Below are 26,303 nucleotides of genomic sequence, written 5' to 3'. Positions count from 1 at the left end.
TTAAACTGAACTGATGCATTGATATAAATTTAATAACCTGCCTAAAACGATAGAAAGGTTGAATTAATGCTTGATGGTTCGTTCAGGTTATGTCATATAAGTGCATAGAATCTTGAGATTTCATCATCTCACTCTTAAACTCATTCTTTCCAAACACTTTCTTTCTTTCTTTCAGCAACTTGTATGAATGTGTGTGTATGCGTGTTTGTGTTAGATATTAGTTTTATGTGTTAGTAGGCTATATAATCAATAAAGTATTGTTTGTGTTTGAAAAGAGAAGTATTACTTGTGTTATGTGCTTACGAATTTATTGTCTTGAACTGCGATCTAAGTTACCTATGCTTTTACCCTTGATTTATTTCTTAATTTACTGTTAGCTGGGGATTATTCTTTCTTGGCCAGGAAGATATTATATTTCCTAGAGTTAATAATTGTTTATGCTTTCTGTTCATTGGATAAACTGATAAAATGATCTATTAATTCTGCTACAGTAAATTCTGAAAATAATTAAATTATTAATTATTGCTCATAATCCGTTATGAATAATAATTAATTATATTTATACGGGCGTATAAACGCTACATAATGATAATATTTTTTGCTAATACTATAACATTAAATCTGATTGGTTTGCATTGGTGGTCAAATGTACTGTAAATGATATGCGGCCCATGAGACTTGCACTTGGACCATAGTGCAGCCCAGTGGAAAAAAAGGTTGAGAACTGGTTGAGACACCTGTTACGGTGACGCTAGAGTGAGGTGTGGTGTACTTAACTCCCTAATAATTCCATCTAAATAATTTCCTCTAAATGTATTCAATACGACGTAAGCACCTTCTTTAATATAAAAAAATAACGTTTTTGTCAACAATCTGATGATCATGCCGGACATAAAAAGAAAATGGTTTCACGCAGAAATGGAAAAGGGTTTGAGAATCTAGGAGTTAATTTAGTGAATTTCACAACGGAATTTAGGAAGGGAGTGAACCTATCTAATCTTTCAATTAACTGCCGGAGCACATAAGCAGCCGCTCACCTTAATCTGGCATCAGCTGTTTTGGCATCCCTCCACCAACAAAATTAAGGCATCTTGCTACCATACTCCTCATCCTAGCATTAGTAGTCCCACTAGGGGGTATATCTAATCTTGAGTTGAAGCTGCTTCCTTGAGCCCCTCCATTGCAGACAGCAAGCCAAATACGCTTAACCTTATAAGCTTAAAGATTATATGGGCAAAGGAACTTGTGAATGGACATCTGAAATCGCAGAATCCATAGAAAAAATTTAAAAAGAACAGCAATCAATGAAACTGAAAATGGTGGAGGTGGAATCAAAACAGATGGAGATTGAAAAAGCGAGTAACGAGCCTTCATTAAGATATTGTGGATGTCAGTTTGGCTAATGACGAAGAGATTAAACAACTGAAAGGCAAAATTGATGAGCTGGAAAAGTTTCCAACGCCTTGTCGGATTTCCAGAGGGAGTGGAATGTAGAAAACCAGTGGAGCGCATTGTACTCTGCAGCGACGACTGGCAGAAACGTAGAGCTAGTCTACTCCGGCATCGGGACACAGTCAAAATCTTCAACGCGTCTAAAGAAAAGGGCAAGCTCACCTATGGTAACTCCACCATAATGATATTCCGTGACATGTCATCAACTTTGTTCAGAAAACGGCAAGAATTTTGTGCACTCAAAAGACAACTTCGCAATAACAATATCATTTGGGTTATGTTTTTAATCCTGTGACACTGAAGATCCAGCTACCAGAGAGACCTTTCTAGAGAGCTTTTAGTTCCAAAACTCAGCAGAGACTTATCTTCGACAGCATCATGCTCATCTGGTTGTGTTTTAAGATACCAGCATATGACATACCCAAAGAACTCTGTGGACTTATAATGGACTCTATTAGGGTGATCACCCAGGGCTGGCTCAAACCTTTATGGGGCCCTATTTTATTTATTTTGGGCCCCGTGGAGGAGGAGGAGGAGGAGGAGGAGGAGGAGGAGGAGGAGGAGGAGGAGGAGGAGGAGGATGATGATGATGATGATGATGATGATGATGACACCCCAAATGATGATTTGGCACCAGCCAATATGATTAACTATTGTCGAAGCTTGATTATTCGCAGACTACAAAACACCCATTATCAATTTTATTAGTTGTAGCTGTGTTGCTTACATCAATGTCTGCCTGGCATGTTTTACCCTTCTACGGTTTTAAATTGTTACAGTAGCAAGTGTGACCGGGTGTTAATTTGCACTTTAATATTCAAAGTCTTACAGTAGTGGTAATTACAAGTGTATATTTAATGTGGTGTACTGAAAGTAGATAAATAAACCATTTATAAAAAATTAATTTAATTGAACAAAACGGGCAATATTAAATAAATAAGACATAAAATGAACAGATCAGATAACAATAATAAATGTATTAAGATTAAAAGGATAGTTCAAATTATGTCATTATTTACTCTATGTCAAGTTGTTTTAAACCTGAATGAGTTTCTTCTGTTGAACATAAAATTTATTTTGAAGAATGTGGGTAACCAGACAGTTGCTGATCCCCAGGGACTTCCATAGTATATATTTCCTACCATGGAAGTCAATGGGGACCAGAAACTTTATGGTTAGCCACATTCTTCAAAATATCTTATTTTGTGTTCAGCAGAAGAAAGAAATTGATAAATGGAGAGTGAGTACAGAATGAACAGGACAGAATGTTCATTTTTGGAACTATCCCTTTAAGAACAAGCGGCAGCATGTTTATTATTAGGCTACTGACCATTTAAGACAGTCTAGGTTACAACTGTAACCTCTGTTCCCTGGGAACGAGACACAGTGTTGATTTACGCTAAGGGGGAATGCCTCAGGCGTGACGGGTGTCTGAAATCACAATCAAATCACGGCAATCATATTGACCGGCGACAGCTGCTGACTTCATTAACGTGCAACCTGGAAGTATATAAGGGCACCTTGCACAAATGACAATCACCTTTTCGTCTGAATGGACCATTTGGCAGGCAGGCCCAGAGGCATGGTGAAAGACGCAGTGTCTCGTTCCCTGTTCTCAGAGAACGGAGGTTACAGTCGTAACCTAGTCGTTCCCTTTCGAAAGGGAACTCACACTACGTCGATTGACGCTAAGGGGAACGATATACCAATGCCACCATGCTAAGGGGAGTGCATGCCATTTGGCAGTGACAACTGTCAGAACCAGCAAGTTCAAATGAAATGCCAGAACCACTCACCCTCAGGTCACACTGAGCTGTCAGTGACAGCATTCCCTGTGGTCACAGCCCAAAATACAAGCTTCACAGGAAAACCTTAAAGGGACACTTCACCCATTTGCATTAAGCTTTGTATTGTTAGAAACCCAGTCATATATTATAATAAACGTGGATTTTTCGTTCATTTTTCCCTGAGATGGGAGAAATGAGGATTTAAGTGTTTTACTTCCTGCTTATTATGACGTAAAAATCATCATTTTGCGTCATAATAAGCAGGAAGTCACATTTCATTGAAAAGTGTAGAGACTACAAACACTAGCTCCTCATTATTCCAGGGGGCGGGACCCGCTCACGCTACAGACCTATTACAGATCAGTGGGTGGGACTTCACTTTCTGAAACTGAAAGCAATATCCTCCATCTTGTTTGGAAGCTAAGCTAACAGGCACTGTGGAGCCAGCTGTGAAGATATGACAATAGCGGAGGGTAACGTTACTCAATATGATGTAGAAGAAGAGGATTTCGGAAGTCTGCTGCTCGAATCGGGTGTTTGTGGCTACCTTTACAAGCCACATTATAGCGAAGAGCAGCCGAGGCGGAAGACCTGCCTGTCGCGGACGAGAAGCCCAGACTGGCTCGAGTTAGGGCGGACTGGTGGCGCCGGTGATCTCACTATGCAACTACGAACCGCTACGAACACAGAGATAGAGTCCGTCTGCGGCAAAGAATTTCTCCTAGACGAAATCTCTGAATCAGACGAGGACACGGACGTTTGTGTTGTGAACCATCCTAGTTTCGCACGGTCGCACCGCATCTGACTGAACATCCCGGTAACGTTACCATGCAATAATTCACCATTTCGAAAGAAATACAAATGAGGAGTAATTCATTAATGAGTTCGCCAAATAACTAACGTTAGACATTTTGTGTGAAATGAATTTCAAGCTCCGGTTGTAGGTAGCTAGCCTTATGGACGGATGAGTGATTCATATGCTGTTCTGGATTAGTGGGAGTGGCTTGCGCAGCTGTGCAATGTGGTGCATTGTGGGAGTTGTTGTCTTTCATACAAATGCGTCCTGAAGTTACTTTCTTTCTTTCCTCGGTCAAGAAGGCACCAAATTCAAAATTTATTTTACATTTCGACTACATATATGACCCACTTTCAATGAAGATCAATGTTCCCATGGGTGAAGTGTCCCTTTAATAAACATGGTTTGATTAGAGGCCTACCTGGGCCTGCTCAATGGCCTAGGACCATAGCTTCAAATTAGAAGGGGTCCCGAGAGAACCCCAGCCAGTCAATTTTCAGGGGAACGTACCACCCAAAATGCCACCAGGAAGGCCTGACCTGGTGTCACTTACATTGGACACTTCAGTCTGGGCAACTTCCTGTCTGTCTGGAGACAGAGCCTCTGGACACTTGCCTTTAGGTAGGTGCTCGAAAAAAACGCACGTTAGAACAGCAGGCGAATTACATGTTTAACCGGCAAGGTTTTAAGGTTTTACTTTTGTGATTGCGAATAAGTGCAGTGTCCCGTGAGTGTAACTCTACCTCTGCGTTAGCAGGTGATGCGAACGTACGTCGAGTTACAGGTCACGGTCTATGGTTGGACCATATTTTGGGGGCCATAAGCAGCCGCTTAGTTCCCGTATAGGGAGGGTCGGCCCTGTGATCACCCAAAGACAGTGCAATAGAGTAAAATAGGTGTGTTTCTGGTTGAGCATTAATGATACAATTTTGTTCCCTTTCAGTCGGGGAACAGACTGGATTTATTAAAAATAGGTCCTCTTTTGACAACATACAGAGAGGCTTATGAATATATTCTTTGCCAAACAAGTAGACTCCCCGGTGATTGCACTTTCTCTAGATGCAGAAAAAGCTATGAGTAGAATGGCTTTACTTGTTGGCAGTTCTGCAAAAAATTTATTTCGGTCCACAATTTCTTGACATGATTCATATGTTATTTAAAAATCCATCTACAGCTCTCCAAACTAATTCCGATTTGTCTTCACAATTTTATCAAGAGGAACCAGGCAGGGGTGTCCTTGGCCTCCGCTACTTTTTGCATCAGCAGTGAAACCCCTGGACATTACAATACAGACACATGAGTCAATTGTATTCTAATTCTGAATTAGAAAAGGTTGTTAGAAAAGATTAACTTCTATAGTGAACCACTTCTGTACACTGTATCTGGAAAAACAATAAATATATTAATAAAAAAATAATATAATAATAATAATAATAATAATAATAATACGGAAACTACGGTGTAGCAAATTATTTCACGGACCCCCTGGCTATTGGTCACGGACCTCAATTTGAGAACCGCTGTTGTAAAATATACCATTATTGCAAATAGTTTAATATTCTTTCCTGTAGTAGAACAGTGTATTACATTGTTTAACAAACAATTGCAGACAGAGTTCTTACTGTACTCCAGTTTCAGTGAGACTTTGGTTATTCACCCAAACCCAGCGTCCTTCAGTGTCCAGATCATTGAGACCAATCCAGTAATCGGCTTCAAGTTCAGAAAGCAGAAACATCTAATAGAGAAAAGGCACATAATTCACAATTATATAAAGCTAAAAATTCAGTGGTGAGATGAGATTTTGTAATAAAACATTTTTGTATATTGTACCTGTTTATTTGGTGCAAAATCACATTATGCAGTATAGTTGTCTTACCTGTTCTGATTGGCTGCTTATGGTCACCAGATCAGTTCCTTTTGAAACACAGAAAGCACGACTGCTTGACCAGGTGAGCTGATCAGAGCTGAAGAAGTACAACTTTCCACCCCAATCTCTCAACTTCATGTCACTGTTCAAAAACTGAGCTGTGAATGCTGAAATAATAATAATAAAAAAACATGAAAATGAAACATTCTTCAGATCATAACAATCTTGTTAATCAAAGTTTGGCTTAATGTGCAAAAATTTTCAAACAATTTGTCTAAGCCTGTGTCATGTGTCTAGAAGAGAAATAGCTCACCTTTGTAAGATAACAGTTGGTCTCTAACTCTGGTGTAGTTGTCTGTGAGCTCTTTCACCATGACTGATACAGAAAGTTATGAATAACATAATATATAAATAAAATAAAAATAAATAAAAAAAGACAAAATCACTAAGTAGTGATTTCTCTTTAAAAACTGTTAATGAAATGTTGTAGGCCTACTGGGTGCATTGAATATATTTTACTCACTTGTGCTGTTGGTCTCCAGGGCAGACGGTGGCATTGAAACACTGACATCTGATTAGATAAAAACAATTGCAGATGTATTTAGAATTCAGAAACCCCTGTTTTTAGCAAAGTTAAGTGAACTGAAGCCAGCAACTGCACGATTTCCTCTCAATAATCAGTGGTAAGAAGCAGCAGTTAAGAAAGCATCTGATTATAGCAATGTGGATATATTTGCAATAAAAAAGTGATTAATACATGAAAATTCTTACATATAGCCCCTTTAAGACTATAAACAAGAGCCAGTGAGAAACAATGATTACTGAGAGCTAGGGGTGTGACGATACACTTTGCTCACGAGATGAGATGATACACTATATTGGGTTCATGGGAACAAGACGACATTAAGAACACTTTATTTAAAAAAGCTTCAGTGACAAAATATGACTGGAAAAATAATATTTGTTTTGGACTTAGTTACAAAAAGCAAAACAATGCAGGTGCATTTTCCTTATCTAGGGCTGTCACTAACGATTAACGAGTAATCAGATAATATTTTTTTGTGATAAAAGTGAATACCTTTTAAAATGACTTAAAATACATAACAATGACGCATAATAATTGGTTTACATAGAGGATCAAAAACAGGCATTTTATGGTTTTATTGAACACCGATAAAAAACAACAACAATTTAATACAAACAAACGACTTTTAAATGTACTGTCATAAATAGAAGAGGACAGACGAGGCAATTAGTAAATATAAAGCTTTATTGCAGGAGAGAATGAAGAAGAGCGGGGAGGCGACACAGGCGAGTCAAAAGGCAAATGATGATCTGGTGTAAACAGCTGGTGTTTCTCTGTGCAGGTGAAGACTTGTGATGGTGGCGGACAAACAAGAGAACACAACAGGATACAAGTAACAGATGGCAGACGTAGGCTAGTTCAGGTAGGGTCTGCAGAGATTGTCATAGACAAGACCAGTCAATGAGGTGAAGGGAATGACGGTTTATACATGGTGTGTTGATGAGGGCGTGCAGGTGATCAGAACTCGGGTGATTGAGAACGAGTGGGCGGAGTGTGGTAATCTGGTGCTAATGGCTGGAGTGATGTGCTGCATCTCAGTTCGCCTACTTGTACTACGCCCTAAAAGTATTTACTCTTTTTGTGAAGAAAAGGTAGATACTTTTGAGTGTGTAGCAGAAAGTAAGCTTTGGGACATACTACCACGTCATACAATTGCGTCTTTAACGGTTGCTCCTGACACAGTAAACTGGCCTGTCAATCATCTTGTCAAAGATAAAATCCTCCACATTTAATGTAATTTCCTACCATATCGGAGAGAAATGCAGTAGCACGTTGATCTGCTGTCGGGGTATTTCATGCAGAGACTATCATCATATTAATGCATAATGATTCATTTAAAAGTTAATGGCCAAACGGATCTTGATGAAAGTCCACATTGTTATTGCATATGAAATATAACACGAATAACACTGAATATTTTTTTTTTTTATCAGGTTAAACTTTGATTAGTCACTCAAACCTTTATCCAAACCTCCCACCGTCGTCGCGCACATCAGCCATGTTCTGTAGTTTTTTACCACTTTTTACTCATGTTGTAGTTCCTCCTCCAAAGCACAATGGGTTGTGGGCAATATTAGACTTCAGATTGAGCATGGATCCACACTTCGAAAATCAACCGGAAATAGTAAACCATCCGGGGACTTCTGGCATACACTTTTCAACATACTATGCTTTGGGACACTCTTATTTTAATCTCACCTACTGTTTAGGATGGATAGTATGGACATTGAGACGCAGGGATGGTGTTGTTGAATCCGTGATGGATTATAAAATCCGCCAGCGGCCTGGTGATTGTTGTTACACTTTACAGCAAGATCAAATACTTGTTTCTTATTGGCCAAACAATATTTAATTCAAGTTCATCTTTACTATTTGACGACTTATTTATGATAGAGATGCTACAGTCACTGTAATTTCTTGAACAAGAACATGTGGACATCAAAACATGCAAACTCAGAGCGAGGGTTTAAACCTTTATTTTGAACAACAGTTCACATATTTAGAATAAATACAGATAAATATAGATACTGATGTTTTATCATGTGTTAGTGTAGGTTTATAAATGTTTGCACTATGATATGCTATATTATAATTGTTTTAATATACAGTATTGAGCAGCCTTAGAAAACGATCTAATAATGCGGTTCATGGATTATCGTTCGTGGGATGCACTATTTAAATATTTAATTTAACTCGAATTTAAACGATTATGACAGTGCCAGTTTTTAACTCTCTGGTACTAAGAGCTCTCTCTCAGAGTCTGATACAGAAGACATTAACAAACAAAGCAACAAATTAAAAATGAGAGGTTGTTTTAGTACAGTCCATGAAAGTCTGTTTGTTCCTCAGGGTATTTTTTTAGCAGATTTATATCTGTCAAGTGTTAACAATTGCAACCCACAGGAAATAAATCAATAAGCTGTACCATAACTCTTGTATAAGTGTATAACTGCCTTAAATGTGGCTGTTTTCATCAGAGCAAAGATCAAATAGAGCAAGAATTATACTCACACATGAACCCCAGAACACACAGACCTCCAAGAGCCAAAACAAGAGAGACACCGAGGACGATCAGAAGAACTTTAGTCCACTTTGAGGAAGTAACTTGATTCCCTGTGGTTAGAAATCAAATGTGATGACTGAATTCCAGCATGATTCAATAGTACAACGCTGATTATTTTATTAAATATTTAATTGGCAGAATAGTTTGGCTTGAAAAGCCAACTACAGATCCTTTTAACATTAAAACAAACATTGTTATTTTTCTGTATTTAAAAAAAAGCTGAATAAGCAATCTTTATTAGGCCTGGGGGGCACCTAAAACAAATTATTATAATTTTGGCCACAATATATATATATATATTTTCATCTACTTATTTGATGGGCTCCGTACAAATTGTTGAAGTAATTAAAAAGATTTATACATTATACCAATAGAACATAAATATATCTATAGTAAAACAAATACACACACACACACACACATACATACACATATATATATATATATATATATATATATATATATATATTATATACTTGTCAGTGCTTGTCATTTTCTGGGCTCCATTTGAGTTTTTGACAGAGGGCGGAGCTTCAAGAGCTTGGCTCTGCCTTTTATGTTTAAACTGGAGTCGGACAATGATGGAGAGACGATGTGATAACATGTAGAATTGCAACAGGACGTTTGATGAATTTGTTGCTGATGTGGACCAGGTGAAAAAGAATTCTATTAAAAATATACTTTAATTAAGTGTACTAAGTATATTTTCAACATTTTGTACTATTTGTATACTTAAGTATAGTTAAGTGTATTCAATTATGTATTAACTTCAAATTAACATCTATTTGACTACACTTCAAGTGTAAATATACTAAAATGGAACAACTTTTTTTAATCTTCAAGTGCACTAAAATACACTAATGAAAATCAAGATTCATGTGCAATTAAGCACACTTACAGTACAATTGCATTGTATCATCATTCTAATGGAAATACACTTAAAAAGGCATTGCAGCGCAAATTATAGTTGTGTTTAAGTACATTTTGTGCATACTGCTATCATACTTATAATTACTATAAATTGTGTTTTACAAACACACAGTTAAAGCAGTCAAAGAAAAGTTAAAGTAAAAGTAACGGGGACCAAGAGCCCAACTAAAGCAAACACTAATCACCACAATGGTGACACTTCAAATTAAACAAATATCAACATGTAAACCTCTGTTAATTCTCACTAAGATCATCTGACAGCAATAGTCAAAGAAATTATGTCTAAATGAGACCATAAATTATGTTGAAATATGTCCACAATGGCCACATCTGAACTAGTTTTAACCTTGTACGAAGGTTCGATGAACGTCTAGATATCGGACGTGCAGAACACGTCAAAAAAAGACGTAATTAAAACTTTCATTCTGGCTCCTCAGTGGACGTCTTTTCAACGTCCGACTTTTGTGACAAAGACGTTGAAAAGACGTGTTTTGGACATCATTTTGCTTAGTGGGAAATGGCCTTTAAAAATAAAAATCTGCCTGCCTCTATGGGAATTTAACATAGGGGTGTCCAGACTTATGCACCCTGTATTTTAAGGAAGAACATTTATTTATTTACGATACATTATTCATTCACAAAGAAAATTGGTGTCCTTAAAGGTTGGATTTTTGGTTGAAGTTTTTTAATTAAGGCATTAAGTTCAATTTCCAAAAGATGATTTTTTATTCCTCATTTTTGTCAACTTTAGCATAGGTGTCTAAACTTATGCATAGCACTGTAGTCCTTAAAAAACGATTTCTTTAAGAGCAAATATCTTCCTTTGCTTTGAACTTTGAGCGTTGTAACTTTGCAGATGTTTTAAACTGGACTCATGAATTTTCTGTAAAGCTGCATTGAAACGATGTGTATTGTGAAAAGCGCTATACAAATAAACGTGAATTGAAATTAATTGAACGCCAAAGATGCCAAAATGTGCTTAAAAAGTTTTTCCTCTCTACCCTTGATGGTGGGGTGGTCAGTAGGTTCGTGGGGAATCCCCAGGTGGAGTGTGCAGTTGCTGTCCATGCCCCCAATGTGCTGCCACCTGGTGGGGTCATCCACAGTTCACATCCAGCACTTGTGAGACAACAGCAGTTCGCTGCTAGGGCTTATAGTGCTGCTGGTTAGGCCACCTCTGCCCTGCATGCAATGGCGCCCTGCAAGTCTAAGGACTCAAATACACGAGGGTAGTTATTATTGCCTGGTAAAATAAAGGTAAATAAATAAATAACGTTCTGAGCCGGGTTGATGCAGGAACTGCGCATGATGACCGACCGTGATCAAGTCACAGCACAGTCATCTGGTTGGACGATGTCCACCTTGGTGGCCCAGAAATAACCCATGGCTAAACATTGTAAGGGTGTGAGTTGTCGACAAAACACACTTTCTCGATGCTCCCATCTCACAAGGTGGCCTTTTTGGCGACGCTGCTGAGGAGTGTGCCCAGCAATTCTTGGCAGTCCAGAAGCAGACTGAGGCAATCAAGAGCCCGCACCGAAATGCTACTAGGACATCGTGAGCTGCCCCTCAGTCTGTTCCACTGCGGAAAAAAAATAAAGCACTCGGCATGGCCAGCTCAGCCGTGACGTTAAGCCTCCGCAGGAAGACAATGCCACCCGTCTCCGCTGCTAATCCTCTAAGCGGTCGGTGAAACACCACCCCTGAGACGTGTGACCCAGAGATGGGCGGAGCTGCTCTTCCCCCAGAGGAAGGCTGATTGGAGAATCTTTTTTTCAGTTTTGTTTCTGTTCCGCCACTGGCTGCCAGCGGTACCCAAATTTTCAATCAAAGAGCAGTTTCCTCTATCTCTGCGTCCCCAAGAGGGTGCGCGATGTGTGACACTATCCCTTGCCACCCTTAGTCCCCCTTTTGTCGCCAGTCCATATATGTAATTTCCACATGATAGTAGAAACTCGGATTCAGGAGGAACAGTGCGGTTTTCATCCCGGTTGTGGAACACTGGACAAGTTCTATACCCTCTCCAGCGTGCTGGAGGGTTCATGGGAGTTTGCCCAACCAATCTACATGTGCTTTGTGGATTTGGAGAAGGCATTCGACTGTGTCCCCCGTGGCGTCCTGTGGAGGGTGCTCTGGGAGTATGGGGTCGGCTGTCAAATCGTGAGAGTCAATGATTCATTCATAATTACAGCCACTTGCTTGATCATTACTGAATGAATGACTCGATGACTCACTCACGAAGACTGTGATTTGCCGCCACTTACTGGTGGTTTTAATTTAAAGGGGTGGTTGATTATGATTTCACTTTCCTAACTTTAGTTAGTGTGTAGTGTTGCTGTTTTAGCATAAACAACATATGCAAATTTACAAAGCTCAAAGTTCAAAGCAAAGGGAGATATTTTCTTTTAAAGAAATTGCTTTTTAAGGACTACAACAAAAATGGCTGGTAGGGACTACACAATCTTCCTCTAAAATGTACATAGACCTCGCCCCCGGGAATGCTATTTTTAGATTATCAGGACAGAATATGCTAACCAATGACTAGAAGATAACTACACATAAGCTACATAAATTCATCAACTAACCATTCAGAAATGTCTTGTTGCATTCTACATTTTGTCACTTCTTCTTCAGTCTCTCCAACATTGTCTGACTCCGGTTTGAACATAAAAGGCTAAAAGTTCTTGACATTTTCAGTGCATGTATGTGTGAGGGAAAATGACACAAGCTGTTGAAGCTACGCCCTCTGTGCCAGGAGCAGCAGCTCATTTGCTTTTAAAGGGACATACACAAAAACTGTTCATTTTTGCTCACCCTCAAAAAGTGACAATTTTAACATGCTATATAAAAATATCGGTGGAGTATTTTGATCTAAAACTTCACATACACACTCTGGGGACATCAGAGACTTATTTTACATCTTGTGAAAATGGCATTATACTATCCCTTTAAAAGCATCACTTTGTTTTTACCATCATTGCATATTTCTCTAATGAATTTTTTTATTTTTTTAAAGCATTATTTATTTTATAAAGGTATTTGTAAAGGTAAAAAATGCACTGGAAAATCGATTTAAGGGGGCAAATCATTTCATTTCATTTTCATTTTTTATTTATTTGACAGGGACAATGGACAGTAAGAAACTGTCCCAGAATTAGCCACAGAGCTAAATTTCATCTGCAATATTGTCAAAGGTGAGACTGAGGAGTGGGGGTACGCAGGATGTTAAGAGCCTTAGAGGGCATGCCAGTCTAAAAAGTTTGAGAACCACTGATCTATATGATATCCATTTAAACAACATAGACTAAACAATATATAGACTGAAATCGCAAAATGGCCTTAAATTATATTAAATTGTGAGCAAGACTTATCAGCAATGAACAGGGTAAGTGATTTTAAACCATATTGCAAGAAAACACAATTTGAAAATTGTCAGTTAATTTTCTCTTGTGCTATCTTACAAAATGGTTATGCAAGTTTGTTTCTATTTCATATCAAAACTGACATATGAAATAAACTTCAAGGAGAGCACCTGCATGCTTAAGGATTAGTATAAACGGACTTACCCCTGAAGCTATCAGGCAGGCCTTAGAAAGTTTTTTTTTTTTTTCAAAGCAGAGAAAAATGTATTGCTCAGACAGAAACGGTCAACTTTGTAAATAGTTTTGGAAATCTGAAGATTTCATTATGAAAATATTTGTTCATGCGTAGTAAAATTTTACAAATATAAATTTATGCGTAATATGAATTCCTACAGTATTTCTAAATTATTTGTTAATGGTATTGAGTATTTTCTGCTGAAAAAAAATGATTCGTTGAATTTAATATTTTTTTTATCATAAGTGGTTGCACACAATTGATTTTAGCTACATTTAAACAAATGCATTAAGTTGACCTCAAATTGATTAAGTTCAACTTAATGCATTTGTTTAAATGTAGCTAAAATCAATTGTGTGCAACCACTTACGATCTTTTTTTTTTAATTAAATTCAACGAATCCTTTTTTCAGTGATGTAATAAACAGAGTTCATAAACCTTTGTTTGACTAGTTTATTCTGGACCCACTCAATAAGCGTCGCGCCACACCACCCTGCCCACCACAAGTAAATTCTCAACCTATGGGAAACACTGGTTTGATATGTCATATTTCATGAAGGTTGACAGGCTGAAAGGTTCTGTCATTGTCTTTGTTTTTTACAAAACATTTACTGCTAATAATATTATGATCCATGTGGAGACATTCCCCCAAAATAGGGAATACCAGGACAAAACACACACACACACACGCACACACACACACACACACACACACACACACACACACACACACACACACACTGCATAGATACTTCATTATTTAATCACACGGTCTTCACAGCAGGTTGTGTTGGCTGTAGTCAGATGAATAGAGCTGTTTTTTTTTTTATGTACCAGTGTTCATACTGCTATAGCTGAAAAAAAGTAAACTAGGCATGTTTAACAAGATTTCATCTTTAATATGAATTTGTCTGAAATTTTTACTTACTTTTTAGTTGTATTTATTTGGTGCTTTGTTCAATTTCATATGATTATTTTATTTTTATTATTAAGATGTGCACAAAAGTTAACTGTAATCTGTGCAAACATTAAAGCAACACTATGTAAGTTTTGCTCTCGGGGTCCCCCTACAGTTGGGAAACAGTTTTGTCTTCTACTACTGTTGTAAAATCTGTCATGGTTACACCAGGGGATACACGTGCATTTGTTGACAAGCCGATAACCCCGAACTCTGCAGAATGAGTTCTCATGTCTTGGGCAGACTGCCTGCGTTGTGTGTGAAATGTCTTCATCCCAGGTACAGTGGAATATATTTCAGCATGTCATATGAATATAATTTCATGGGTTTTATTTTTTTCAAACACCAAAAGATCGCGTAGTGCACATCTCACGTTTACAAGCCAGCGTCATTATAGTAGCCTATGGCAAGACACTTTCACCAGAAAAATAAATAAACAAACATGACTATCAGCCTGCAGTCATTAGGCTACTAAGCCTAAAATATGATTTTGTCCGTCTAATCATGTATTATCTACTTGCAAGATTTTGTCACTCTCCCTTTTTCTCTTCCTAGTCTCCTCCGACAAAAACTTTGCCTTCTTCGGTTTCGTTGCTGCTTCGGCCATGACAACAACATACACGCTTTACCAACCGGCAAACAAACGCTAGTTTGGCTCTCACGTCCGAATTTGAGGAAATGTGGGGTGGTGGCTGGTGGTGAAGTGAAGTATCCCATAAAGCAGTCGAATTTTGTAGTTCTTTTTGTGCTCGGGTTACTACCCGAACCCCGAAGTTCCATAGTGCCATGCAGTAAAAGCAATACAGACCCCGTCAGGCTATGGCAGACGTGTCATTCAACCTATTGTAAGTCGATGTACCATCACAAGGGTCTTGGAAATATATTATGAAGGTTGAAAAACTCCATGGTGTTGCTTTAAATTTAGCTTAAATTAAACGTCTTGCTTTGGTCTACACTGGAAGTGTTCTGTTTGCTCTGCTAAACTATAATTAAAACTGGAGCTAAATAAATAAAAAACTAAATAGAAATGTGTTTACAAAATAAAACTAACAAAACCATTAATGAAACTAACTAAAACTAAACTGAAATTGAAAGCAAAATTGAAAATGATATTAAAATAAAAACTAATTTAAAAATGCAAAACCATAATAACCTTGGTGTGTATAGATAATGTAGAAAAAGTCACAAAATATTATGCTGAGATGAAGGGAATCCTGTTATTTTAACTAAGGAATAGTCGATCGGGATCATATTGACTCCACACACAATATGAGGGTTAAATGATAGAGTTGATTCCCAGGGAACACATGAATGGATAAAATACCCTGAATGCAGTGTAAGCCGCTTTGGACAAAAACATCTGACAAATGTGTAATTGTTGAATGAACATAAAAAAATAAAAAAACTTACACTGTAACTGCAGTGCTAAATCTTAGAAATAGAAATTCTAATGCATACTGATGATATTCCCAGCCTTACCTTTGTATTGAGATCGGTTTTCATCTGAAGAAACTGTTTTAAGTTTGAAATCAGTATTTTCATAGATTGAATCCATTTCATGAGCCTGACAGAAGATGTGTCCGCTGAGACTTCAGTTCTGCTCGAGTTTGTTCAGAATAAGGAAGTCACATACAATGCCATTCATATTTATACAGACAGGAAATAATGAAGTAATGAGTCTGAAGAACACATCTAGCAACTAATATTTAGACAGGCGAAACGTTTGGATCAGTTTTTATCTCCTGCTTTAACTTAATAAATAATTTTAGAGTGCAGAACACTTACAACTTTTGATTATAGATATATAGGTCTTGGCACCTAATTAGCTGGAAGAGAGAAGTGAGTGCATTGATCTGAATAATTAAAGGATTAAAAGGGATTCAAGAGAATAAAGAAATAAGATTGGTAAAAAGTTCTCGGTGTAATTGTAGTTATGAAGAAGCTTGCATGATCCCTCCTGTTTGTTCAGAGACTCAGTATTTTGAAATGAAATATATAAATTTGATGGGAAAAAAAAGCATTTGAAAGTGAGGGGACATTTCTTTTTTGCTGAGACTATATTATACTTACTTATTCCCAAGGTTGTATTTAAGAAGGTTCCTGTAGTAACATTTAAGTTTTTTATTTTAATTTTTTTAAACTGACTTAATGTGTGAATTTTAGCCTTCAAAAATAATTTTAAAATACTTTTTTTAAAATAGATTTTAGAATATATTTAATAATACTGAAAAATGATAATAATACTGAAGTGCACAAATATTACAACAAACTCTCACTGAAGATAACATAAAAAGTAAACAAATCATATATTTGATTCAGTGATTCTGAACTGGATATATGAGAATGTGCGGTAACACTTTAGAATAAGGTTCCTTCGTTAATGAATAACTACACAGGAACAAATGAGTAGCAAAATATTAACAATCTAGTAACTACTATTAACTAACAAGAAACTCTGATTAATGAATTAGTAAGTAATAGCACACAGATTAGTTCACTATTAACTAATCAATAACTACTATTTTTCTAATGCTTCTCAGAGAACTACTGAAAAAGTTTCATAATTCATGCAAAACTAATCAATAACTAATGCAGGACAAATGTCTAGCACTACATTAAAATTTTAACTGCTATTGTAAACGAATATACAAGGTTATTTACATTATCAATATGTAATAGCATAACAGCAGACTTATGATTTGAGAAAGCTGTCAGTAAAAAGCCTATGCTGTCATATAGCAATAATTAGCTAGCTCATATATATGTATGTGTGTGTGTGAGTGTGTGTGTGTGTGTGTGTGTGTGTGTGTGTGTGTGTGTGTGTGTGTGTGTGTGTGTGTGTGTGTGTGTGTGTGTGTGTGTGTGTGTGTGTGTGTGTGTGTGTGTGTGTGTGTGTGTGTGTGTGTGTGTGTGTGTGTGTGAGAGAGAGAGAATATCTTGTGAATGATTAGAAGATTCTACACTTTAGGATTGGCTTTTCATTAGTAACTATTGTAAGAATCATGGTAACTAACTAGTAATGACTCAAGTGTTACTGCATACTTCTATGGGAATTACTAATTATTTGGATCCGTATTATAAAGTGAAGATCATGGTAACTAACTAGTTACTGAAGTCATTTTAAGCTTTTGAGGTTTTTGGTGAAGTTTTATATAGTAATTCCCATAGAAGTATGCAGTAACACTTGAGTCATTACTAGTTAGTTACCATGATTCTTACAGTAGTTACTAATGAAAAGCCAATCCTAAAGTGTAGAATCTTCTAATCATTCACAAGATATTCACACACACACACACACACACACACACACACACACACACACACACACACACACACACACATATATATATATATATATATATATATATATATTATTGACAGCTTTCTCAAATCATAAGTCTGCTGTTATATTACATATTGATAATGTAAATAACCTTAATTTACAATAGCAGTTAAAATGTTAATGTAGTGCTAGACATTTGTCCTGCATTATTGATTAGTTTTGCATGAATTATGAAACTTTTTCAGTAGTTCTCTGGGAAGGATTAAATAAATAGTAGTTATTGATTAGTTAATAGTGAACTAACACTTTCATCTGTGTGCTATTACTTACTAATTCATTAATCAGAGTTTCTTGTTAATATTAGTTACTAGATTGTAAATATTGTGTTACTCATTTGTTCCTTTGTAGTTATTCATTAACGAAGGAACCTTATTCTAAAGTGTTACCGAATGTGCTAGCTTGCAGTTTAAAACATTAGTGCTTGTTTTATTCATACCACATCTCTAAATCTTATTTATTAATTTTAAAAAGACTACAAATGTATCTTCATTTTAAATGGACAGCAATATATTTAATCATGTCTGGCACCTGACATATATGTTTTCAGTATTAATGGTATATCAGTGAATTACTGAAAACATGTATGTCATTTAACTCCATTTGAATGGAAATAAATGCATAGAACCAGACACTGTGTATTACAAATGAACTGGTCCTATGCACTTTTTTTTTTCAATTCAAAGTGATGAAAACATAATGAATGTTCAGCTGCAGCTTCACACACAAATCTTTTCTTAGAGAGAAAATTGATTCAAGATTCAAAATCTTGAATTAGAGAATTTAGTCCAGTTATCAGGCTCTCTGACATTCTCTCGCTTTATCCAGAATCTGCAGAAGCAAAAAACTAAATACAACTATTGGATGTTTTTCCATGCAAAGGTTGTATTTTAAACATAAATGAAGCTCTTACTCTGCTGAATCATTTGTTGTTCACCCAGACCCAGTGTCCCTCAGTGTCCAAATCATTAAGACCAATCCAGTGTGTCACTTTAACTTTAGAGGAAAGAAAATACAGATGGAGAAAAAAATTAACAGTTTTAACAGTGAGATCAGATGTAAGTCGCTTATAGTTCAGAGCAGAGAATTACACTATTTAAGGTCAACATAAAACCGCTTTCAAACAATGCTGAAGTCACTCTTCTAGAGAACTAAACCACAACCATAATCAGCTGAACTTCCTATAATTCTCTACTCTGCATTTAACTTCTGCTTTATCTTATAATCTAGCTTATACTTGGCATTATGTACTGCAAATATTGTTAATTCTTATAATAAAATGTTTGTTAGGTCACTCATTTTTAAGTAACTTTTCTAAACAAATAAATAATTTGCCTTTCATTCAGTTTCACTCAGAAATATGCTGCGTTATGGAAGTAAAAATGGGTTCATTTTTCATGTCGACCAATAATATTTACAGTAATGTTTAGCATATTTTGTTTAGCAACATTTTGATTGCTAAAATGTCATCAATGATTGCAAAGAAGTCTTAATGCAGGCCTATAGAAAATATTTATGTGTAGTCCGTCTCAGTATATACAATCTTTAACTGTAGAATATGAAATCAAGTGTAATAAGGATGCATTACACGTAGTATAAATATATACATTCTTAAAATGAAATGTTCCCAAAGAGGGTTTTGACAGTGATGTCATAGAAGCATTTTTGTTCTCCAAAGAACCTTATAGTGATCCAATTTTTTCTTAGTTTGAAGAACATTTGACTTTTTTCTCACCAGCGTTAAAAAAAAGAAAGTTACCAGCCACCGCCAGCATTTTTGATCATTTCATGGCCCCAGAATATTTTGTTGTATGAATATCTGAATATGCAATATATCACAAGAAACAGACCCTCTGCTTTAAAAAAAAAACAAAAAAAAAAACAGAACAAACAAAACCCCAAAACGTTTTATTCTAGCTTCATGGATTATTATTATTTTTTTTTTTTTTAATTAACAATTGAATGTGGGTAAGTTTCATTAAAAAAAAAACAACATTTTGAGCAAAAGGCTGAGAAAAAGTGTTTTTGGAGTGGAAGAGATTAAGTCCATCAACACCCTCAAAGCTTCACAGTCCTACAGCTCATCCTGGACTCCTGGTTCAACATTTCATTCAGTAACATTAGGCAGTTTTGATTTATATGCTGTTTATTGTTGTTGATCACATTATATTACATATGCATCTGATTACATGCTATCACTTGTTTCTGCATCATCTTCATATGTATTTTTATCGGGAGATTCAGAACTCTTTCAGAAGATGTGCAAACACAGAAAGCTGGAAATTTCCATCAATGTCGAGGAAAGAGTTAATAATCTTAACAACCTCCCACTATAAATAACCTTTTGTGCAGTTTAAAGGTTTCATGGATGTTTTATGTAAGAATTTTGACTTATTATTCACTTTAAAAAAATAATAAAATTCTTAACTGTCAGCGTATAAAAAAAAAACCTTTAAACAAATTAGACCTTGAATCCAGTGGACGGCACAAAGTGCACAACCTGTGTTGTTTTTAGGGAAAGTAGTGGGAAACCATGCTGGCTGTGAAGTGCATCAAACTGATCTTTTGTAATTTGCATCCAAAACAAAGAAGCACAGTGAAGATCAGATACTGGTGCAGACTTTTATTCTATTTTCATTCTCTACACAAATCAGAAGTGAAATTTTCTGGTTGCTGTATTTACCTCACCTTAGGCATTGTGGTCCTGATCAGACACAGACACATTGAAATCTGAATTTAAAAAAGCAACAGATGCAACACAAATAAACAGATATCAAAAGCTCACATTTATGGAAGAAGAGTTTAGAAGTAAAATAGTGACGTGCATCATGTGTGAGAAGCACCAGCAGGGTACAGACGCCTCTGAGAGCAAAGACAAGACAGACACTGAACTATCAGAAGAACTTTAGCCATTTATTCAGAGCAACTTCTTTATTGAGGGTCTTCTGATCTGTCATGTTTATTATAATTATCAATACAGACCGTGCTCAAAAGTTTATACAATACAAGATATTTTAAATAAAAGATGTTTACATATAGTCCAAAAGACAAAAAATGGCTGAATTTATAAAAATGACCCAGCTCAGAAGTTTATGTACTGATTCTTAATACTTTGTTACCTGGATGATCCACAATGGTTGTGATGTTTTATGATGGTTGTTAATGAGACCTTTGCAGTTCTTCAGAAATTCTCTTGCAAATTTTTTTGCATATTTGAACCCTTTCCAGCAGTGACTGACTGTGTGGTTTTGAGATCCATCTTTTTACACTGAGGACAATTGAGGGACTCATACGCAAGTATTATACAAGGTTCATACATACACTATTGCTCCAGAAGGAAACATGATGCATTATTTGTATATAATATAAAATATTTGTTGAGAGGAGAGCAGGGAGAGAATAGACAGACTGTTCTTCTGGATTGGTAGAAATACAATTTTGGTTATGTAAATACAAATTTGTAAATGAAACAAAATCGTTCTATAAACATTATTTATTTTTATGCAAGTTATAATTTGTAAATGAAATAAAAATAAATTATTCTGTATATTTATTTTTGTCAATTAATTTGTTAATGATTTTTTTTATCAATTGATCTATACATGTTTACTTACTGTACTTTTAACAACTATTTATAAGATTTATTAGTTATTTCAGTTTCGCTATCAGAGACACTTTTGAGAGATGCACAGACGGGTAATTCACACACACTTCATAACGCCTCGGTTATGTACACTGTAAATAAAAAATTAAAATAAAAAAAGCTTAAAAAAAGGGTAACAATATTACACATGATATGTTTCATAAGTTTTGGCTTGATCTTTTTTCATGGAATCTACCTGAATAAATCATGTAAAATCCCCTAATTTTTTTAGTCTGTGATACAATGAGTTTCATATTTTCGTTGCAACCTGGTCTCACAGGATTCCGTGAAATGTCCACGGGCCCTTAACTCAAAATCCGTGGAGCCATCACGGAATCGCCCCAAATTCCGTGATGCTGCCACGGATATTACTCCAATGCAAGTCAATGACACTGACCTTCCGTGGTCCACACACGGATACCCGTTTCAATGACGGAGTACAGATGTCACTCAACGGACGTGCTTTCTCATTTGGAAACGCAACATTTGAAGTATTTGTTTATTTTCCAACATCAAATGCCATAATGACGTTAACCTGACTGTTATTGTAGCTATTGCAATGTCCTGTCATCATAAAATTTCGGTTTGTTTCAGTTAGCCTAATCAAAGTCCCGTGATGGCACCACGGACCTCAACAACCTGACCTCACTCGTGGACGTTGTAATGTTGCTGGCTTGTTTAGGAATTTATAAGCTTTATGTCGACTGTGTTGCAATGGCATGTAATTAACTTGACATTTTGTCTCGTCCTGTCATCATAAAATCCAGTTTGATGGCGTTTTACACCTATTGCTCGCTTGGCTATAGTCAGAACTAAAATCTGTGATAGGAGCACGGGTTGAGTCTGTGGTGAGACCACGGATAACTCCAACGCGCAAGTCAATGACACTCATCTTCCGTGGTCCACACACGGATACCCGTTTCAATGACAGAGAACAGATCTCACTCAACGGACGTGCTTTCTCATTTGGAAACACAACATTTTAAGTATTTATTTCTTTTCCAACACCAAATACCATAAAGACTTTAACCTCTCTGTTATTGTAGCTATTGCATTGTCCTGCCATCATAAAAATTCAGTCTGATTTTGTTAGCCTAACTGAAGTCCCGTGATGGCACCACGGACCTCAACAACCTGACCTCACTCACTGGATGTTGTAATGTTGCTCACTTGTTTAGACACTTGAAAGCTTTATGTCGACTGTGTTGCAATTTTGTCTTGTCCTGTCATCATAAAATCCAGTTTGATGGCGTTTTACACCTATTGCTTGCTTGGCTATAGTCAGATCTAAAATCTGTGATAGGAGCACGGATTGAGTCTGTGGTGAGACCACGGATAACTCCAACGTTCGTGATATGGTCACGTAATTTAATCTATTGATTCGTGCCACGGACACGTTTATTTCGTTATTTTTCGTCTTTCGTGATCACAGCTCGATTATTTCTGCCTGTCGGCTGCAGCAGAGAAGCTGTTTAATATATTTTAATTGTATTGAAGTTGTATTTTTTTTATGTTATTATTTCTGTCTTATTGCCAGGGAAGCTGGATTGCTTTGCTGTTTATTGATTTTTTTTAAATGATATTTTATCAGTAGGAAATCGCGCTGAAGAAGTCTCGTTCCGAACACATCGCGATATTTGGCATCAGTTCACGTGTGTCAGCTGTTGGTAAGTAGTAAATAAATACCTAAATACGCTGTCCTAATAATGTGTGATATAATGTCTTTTCTGTTTGTCGATATTTATCTGCCATTTCCACGGAGACTTTGCGTTTCATTGCTTTCTAATTCAAAATAGGGTGATTAAACACTGCCTGTCACGTGACGTGCTATAGGCCTAGATATTCATATCAGATTAAAAATAGTACAATTAGTTCCAAAGTTGTATTTGTAGTAGAAGCACAGTAAAAACAACACTTACCATGCTTTTACCACAGTAACATTAGTTTTACTGTGATAAGTGTAGTAAAAAGACAGTAATCACAAAACTTACCATGCTTTTACCACACTATTGGTAGTTTTAATGTGATACTTATTGTAAATGCACAGTAACCACAACACTTACCATGCTTTTACCACAGTAACCCTAGTTTTACTGTGATAGGGTGTGGTAAAAGGACAGTAACCACAAAACTTACCATGCTTTAAACCTCAGTAACCTTAGTTTTACTGTGATTGGTGTAGTAAAGGACAGTAATCACAAAATTTACCATGCTTTTATCTCTGTATTGATAGTTTTAAAGTGATATTTGTTGTAAATGCATATTAACCACAACACTTGCCATGCTTTTAATGCTTTATAATGTAACATCCAATATTTGTAAGGTAAATCAGTACTTTTTCCTTTAAATAATCCTATTTATTATACATAATGATATTTTCTTTTCTCTTTTTACAGCTGAAAAGACCAAAAGGGCCTTTCAGACTCAGTCGGCCCATTATTGTTTGAGGAGAAGTAAATGGAGGAGACGGAAAGCTGCAAAGGCAAATATTCACAATGGTATGTCTTGGTTTTAACCCTAAATCAAACATTTTATCAAGCATTTGTTGTTTCTTAAAACTTTTCTCACAAAACCCATAGCCCAATCAGTACAAACATAGTCTGAAAGTCTTAATAATTCACAAGATTTAATAAGTTGTCAAATTCGTATGATACTCGATTGTACGAGTATACAAATATGTATATTTGTATACTCGTACAATCCTGCAGCTTTTACTCCTAGTGCTGTCATTGGCTACTGCCTCAATTCCTGTACATATTTATCGCGATATTTGTAAATCAGTTGCGCCACTTCTTGGAAAGTTGTCGGATGTCACACACACTGTCAGAAAGTTTATATTAATTGCAAATTGGTCCCCGTCTGTTTATGTTCCAGTGATACATGATGTCTCCCCACACCTCATAACCTACCTCTGTTTGCAAGAGTGGAAAAGCTTATTTGACTTGTCACATGACATCAGATACTCGATTATTTTGTCATAATCAGAACAGTTACACTGCTGATAACTGTCCCGTTTGCATGTAAATCATTTTCATATGATTATTGCTTGCTATTAAAGACATACTTTTATTCATAGAAATGCCCACATATCAGTGAACTTATAACATAAAAATGCTTTTAGCATTTAATTATGCAACACTCTTTACAGAAAACATAAAGAGTTAACCAGTTATAAACTGACTATTTGCAAGTAATGTATTAAAATGACCTTCCTTTCTGTTTTGCAGGATTACTTAGTCCTTTTTTTTTAAAGCTCTACAATATCAAACTCAACAGCTCTTTTAAGAGCCAACCATTACCAGAGCTACTAGTGAGTCGCAGCGAATCTTGCCGTGATCAGCCCTTCCCAGGTGAAGTTTCTAGAATATTGCAATCAGTATTTACTCATCAAATGTTCTCTCCTGAATCATATGGTAAATTAACTTATTTAATACTGTCTTAATTTATGTTTCAGGAACAATAGTAATTGCACATAGAGTAAGTCGAGACTTTCTTGTTTTACAGCAGAGAAGGAATACCAGTCCTTATATCAACGCAAGCTAATCGAATAAGTCCTTTGTTTCGGGTAAGGAAGGAACATCTGGTGCCCAAAGAAGACAGAAAGGTGCGTGAGTCCATTGGTATGTCTTGAATTGAAACAATGCTGTAAAATGTAGTACATAATTTGATGTTGACAATTTTACATTGTACAGGTTTTCACTTGGTTTTTGACCAAGTGAAGCTCTTGAAACAAGTGACAGAAGATTATGTTGTCTGGAAAGAAATCAAGCATCACTGGCAAAGGCTCAAAAGAGACAATGCCTTTCTTAAAAATCTTTTAAAATAGGTTGCTGTTGATATGGGTAAAACTGTTTTTGTTCAGTACTTAGCTTATATTATGTGCTCCAATATTATATTTTATATATACACATATACATATATATATATACAATATATATAATACTTCAATGTGTATATTATATAATGTACTGACTGCTGCTTTGTAAATTTATGTAAGGAACAGGCAACTCTGGCCCTTTGCATTCTACTTTTTGAGGTTAATTAAGAGTTAACCTCCAACCCTAATCGAGCACATCTGAAAATTGTAACCAAAGTCTTCAGGTTTATTTCTAGACAATAGGCAGGAGGGTTTGTGGTCGGAGCTAAATCTGCAGGACAGTGGACGCTGAGGGCCAGAGTAAACCATCACTGCTTTAAATAACGCAGGACATAAGCTGACCCGACTATCCATTAAACAACTTCATTTGAATGGTTTCTGTTTTCTGTTTTACTTTCAGACCAGGACTGGAGAACGCCTGACAATGGGATATTGAGACTTCTTCCTCTGGTTGAGAAAAAGCTACACCACACCAGTGATCACATATTCTGTTCTTCTGTTCTTCAACTGAACAAACTGTTTAGACGAAGAAGAAGAACATGAACACGATAGAGACGTACAGGGAAGAACAAGAAACCAGTTTAGCTGTGATAATGAATCATTATTTTCCAACACAATATCAAATCTGTTTTCTGTAGGTGACTAAATATGATTCTCTGGCACTAATTTTATGGCTTCAGCAGCTGTGAATGGACTATTATGATGTTAATGTATTTTTGAAGACACATTTTTATTTATCTTGAATCTCATTTGTCTTTATGCTACTTTATTAACTTTATGCTTTGTCCTCCAATAAAGTGTTGTTTAATAAAGTATGGTGACTATTGTGTATTGAAAGTGGTGTTTGGTACAGTAAATAGACATTTTTATTTGAGAAATTTAAATTTCTTATTTCTTTAGTTTAATT

The 26,303-nt window shown here is 36.1% G+C and overlaps 2 protein-coding genes and 1 long non-coding RNA gene across 6 annotated transcripts in view; 2 read left to right on the top strand and 1 right to left on the bottom strand.

Annotated features, from left to right (window-relative positions):
• Positions 1-11,049, bottom strand: part of LOC311299347 (C-type lectin domain family 4 member F-like) — a gene marked incomplete at its 5' end in the record, with an annotated part of 30,182 nt that extends 19,133 nt beyond the window's left edge. The window contains 6 exons of the mRNA XM_084422864.1: positions 5,658-5,770; positions 5,912-6,069; positions 6,216-6,278; positions 6,426-6,473; positions 9,000-9,101; positions 10,983-11,049. Coding sequence (XP_084278990.1) covers positions 5,658-5,770; positions 5,912-6,069; positions 6,216-6,278; positions 6,426-6,473; positions 9,000-9,101; positions 10,983-11,049 — 551 coding nt within the window. The remainder of the gene's footprint in view (positions 1-5,657; positions 5,771-5,911; positions 6,070-6,215; positions 6,279-6,425; positions 6,474-8,999; positions 9,102-10,982) is intronic.
• The window catches only part of LOC311299515 (four and a half LIM domains protein 3-like), a gene marked incomplete at its 5' end in the record, with an annotated part of 138,301 nt that overhangs the window by 85,244 nt on the left and 26,754 nt on the right, over positions 1-26,303 (top strand). The gene's annotated exons all lie outside the window — the stretch shown is intronic.
• Positions 21,790-26,209, top strand: LOC311299525. 4 transcript variants are annotated; one of them, XR_014629144.1, is made up of 5 exons: positions 21,790-23,186; positions 23,916-24,017; positions 24,747-24,869; positions 25,027-25,123; positions 25,797-26,209. It is a non-coding gene; the product is annotated as an uncharacterized lncRNA (long non-coding RNA). The 4 variants fall into 4 exon arrangements; XR_014629145.1 differs by having other exon boundaries at positions 25,027-25,139; XR_014629146.1 differs by having other exon boundaries at positions 24,974-25,123.

The sequence above is a fragment of the Rutilus rutilus genome, assembly GCF_951802725.1.
Source record: "Rutilus rutilus genome assembly, chromosome: 11".
NCBI classification, from domain to species: Eukaryota; Metazoa; Chordata; class Actinopteri; order Cypriniformes; family Leuciscidae; genus Rutilus; species Rutilus rutilus.
The sequence above is the reverse complement of the archived record's forward strand: the minus strand, read 5'-3'. Positions and strand labels throughout refer to the sequence as shown.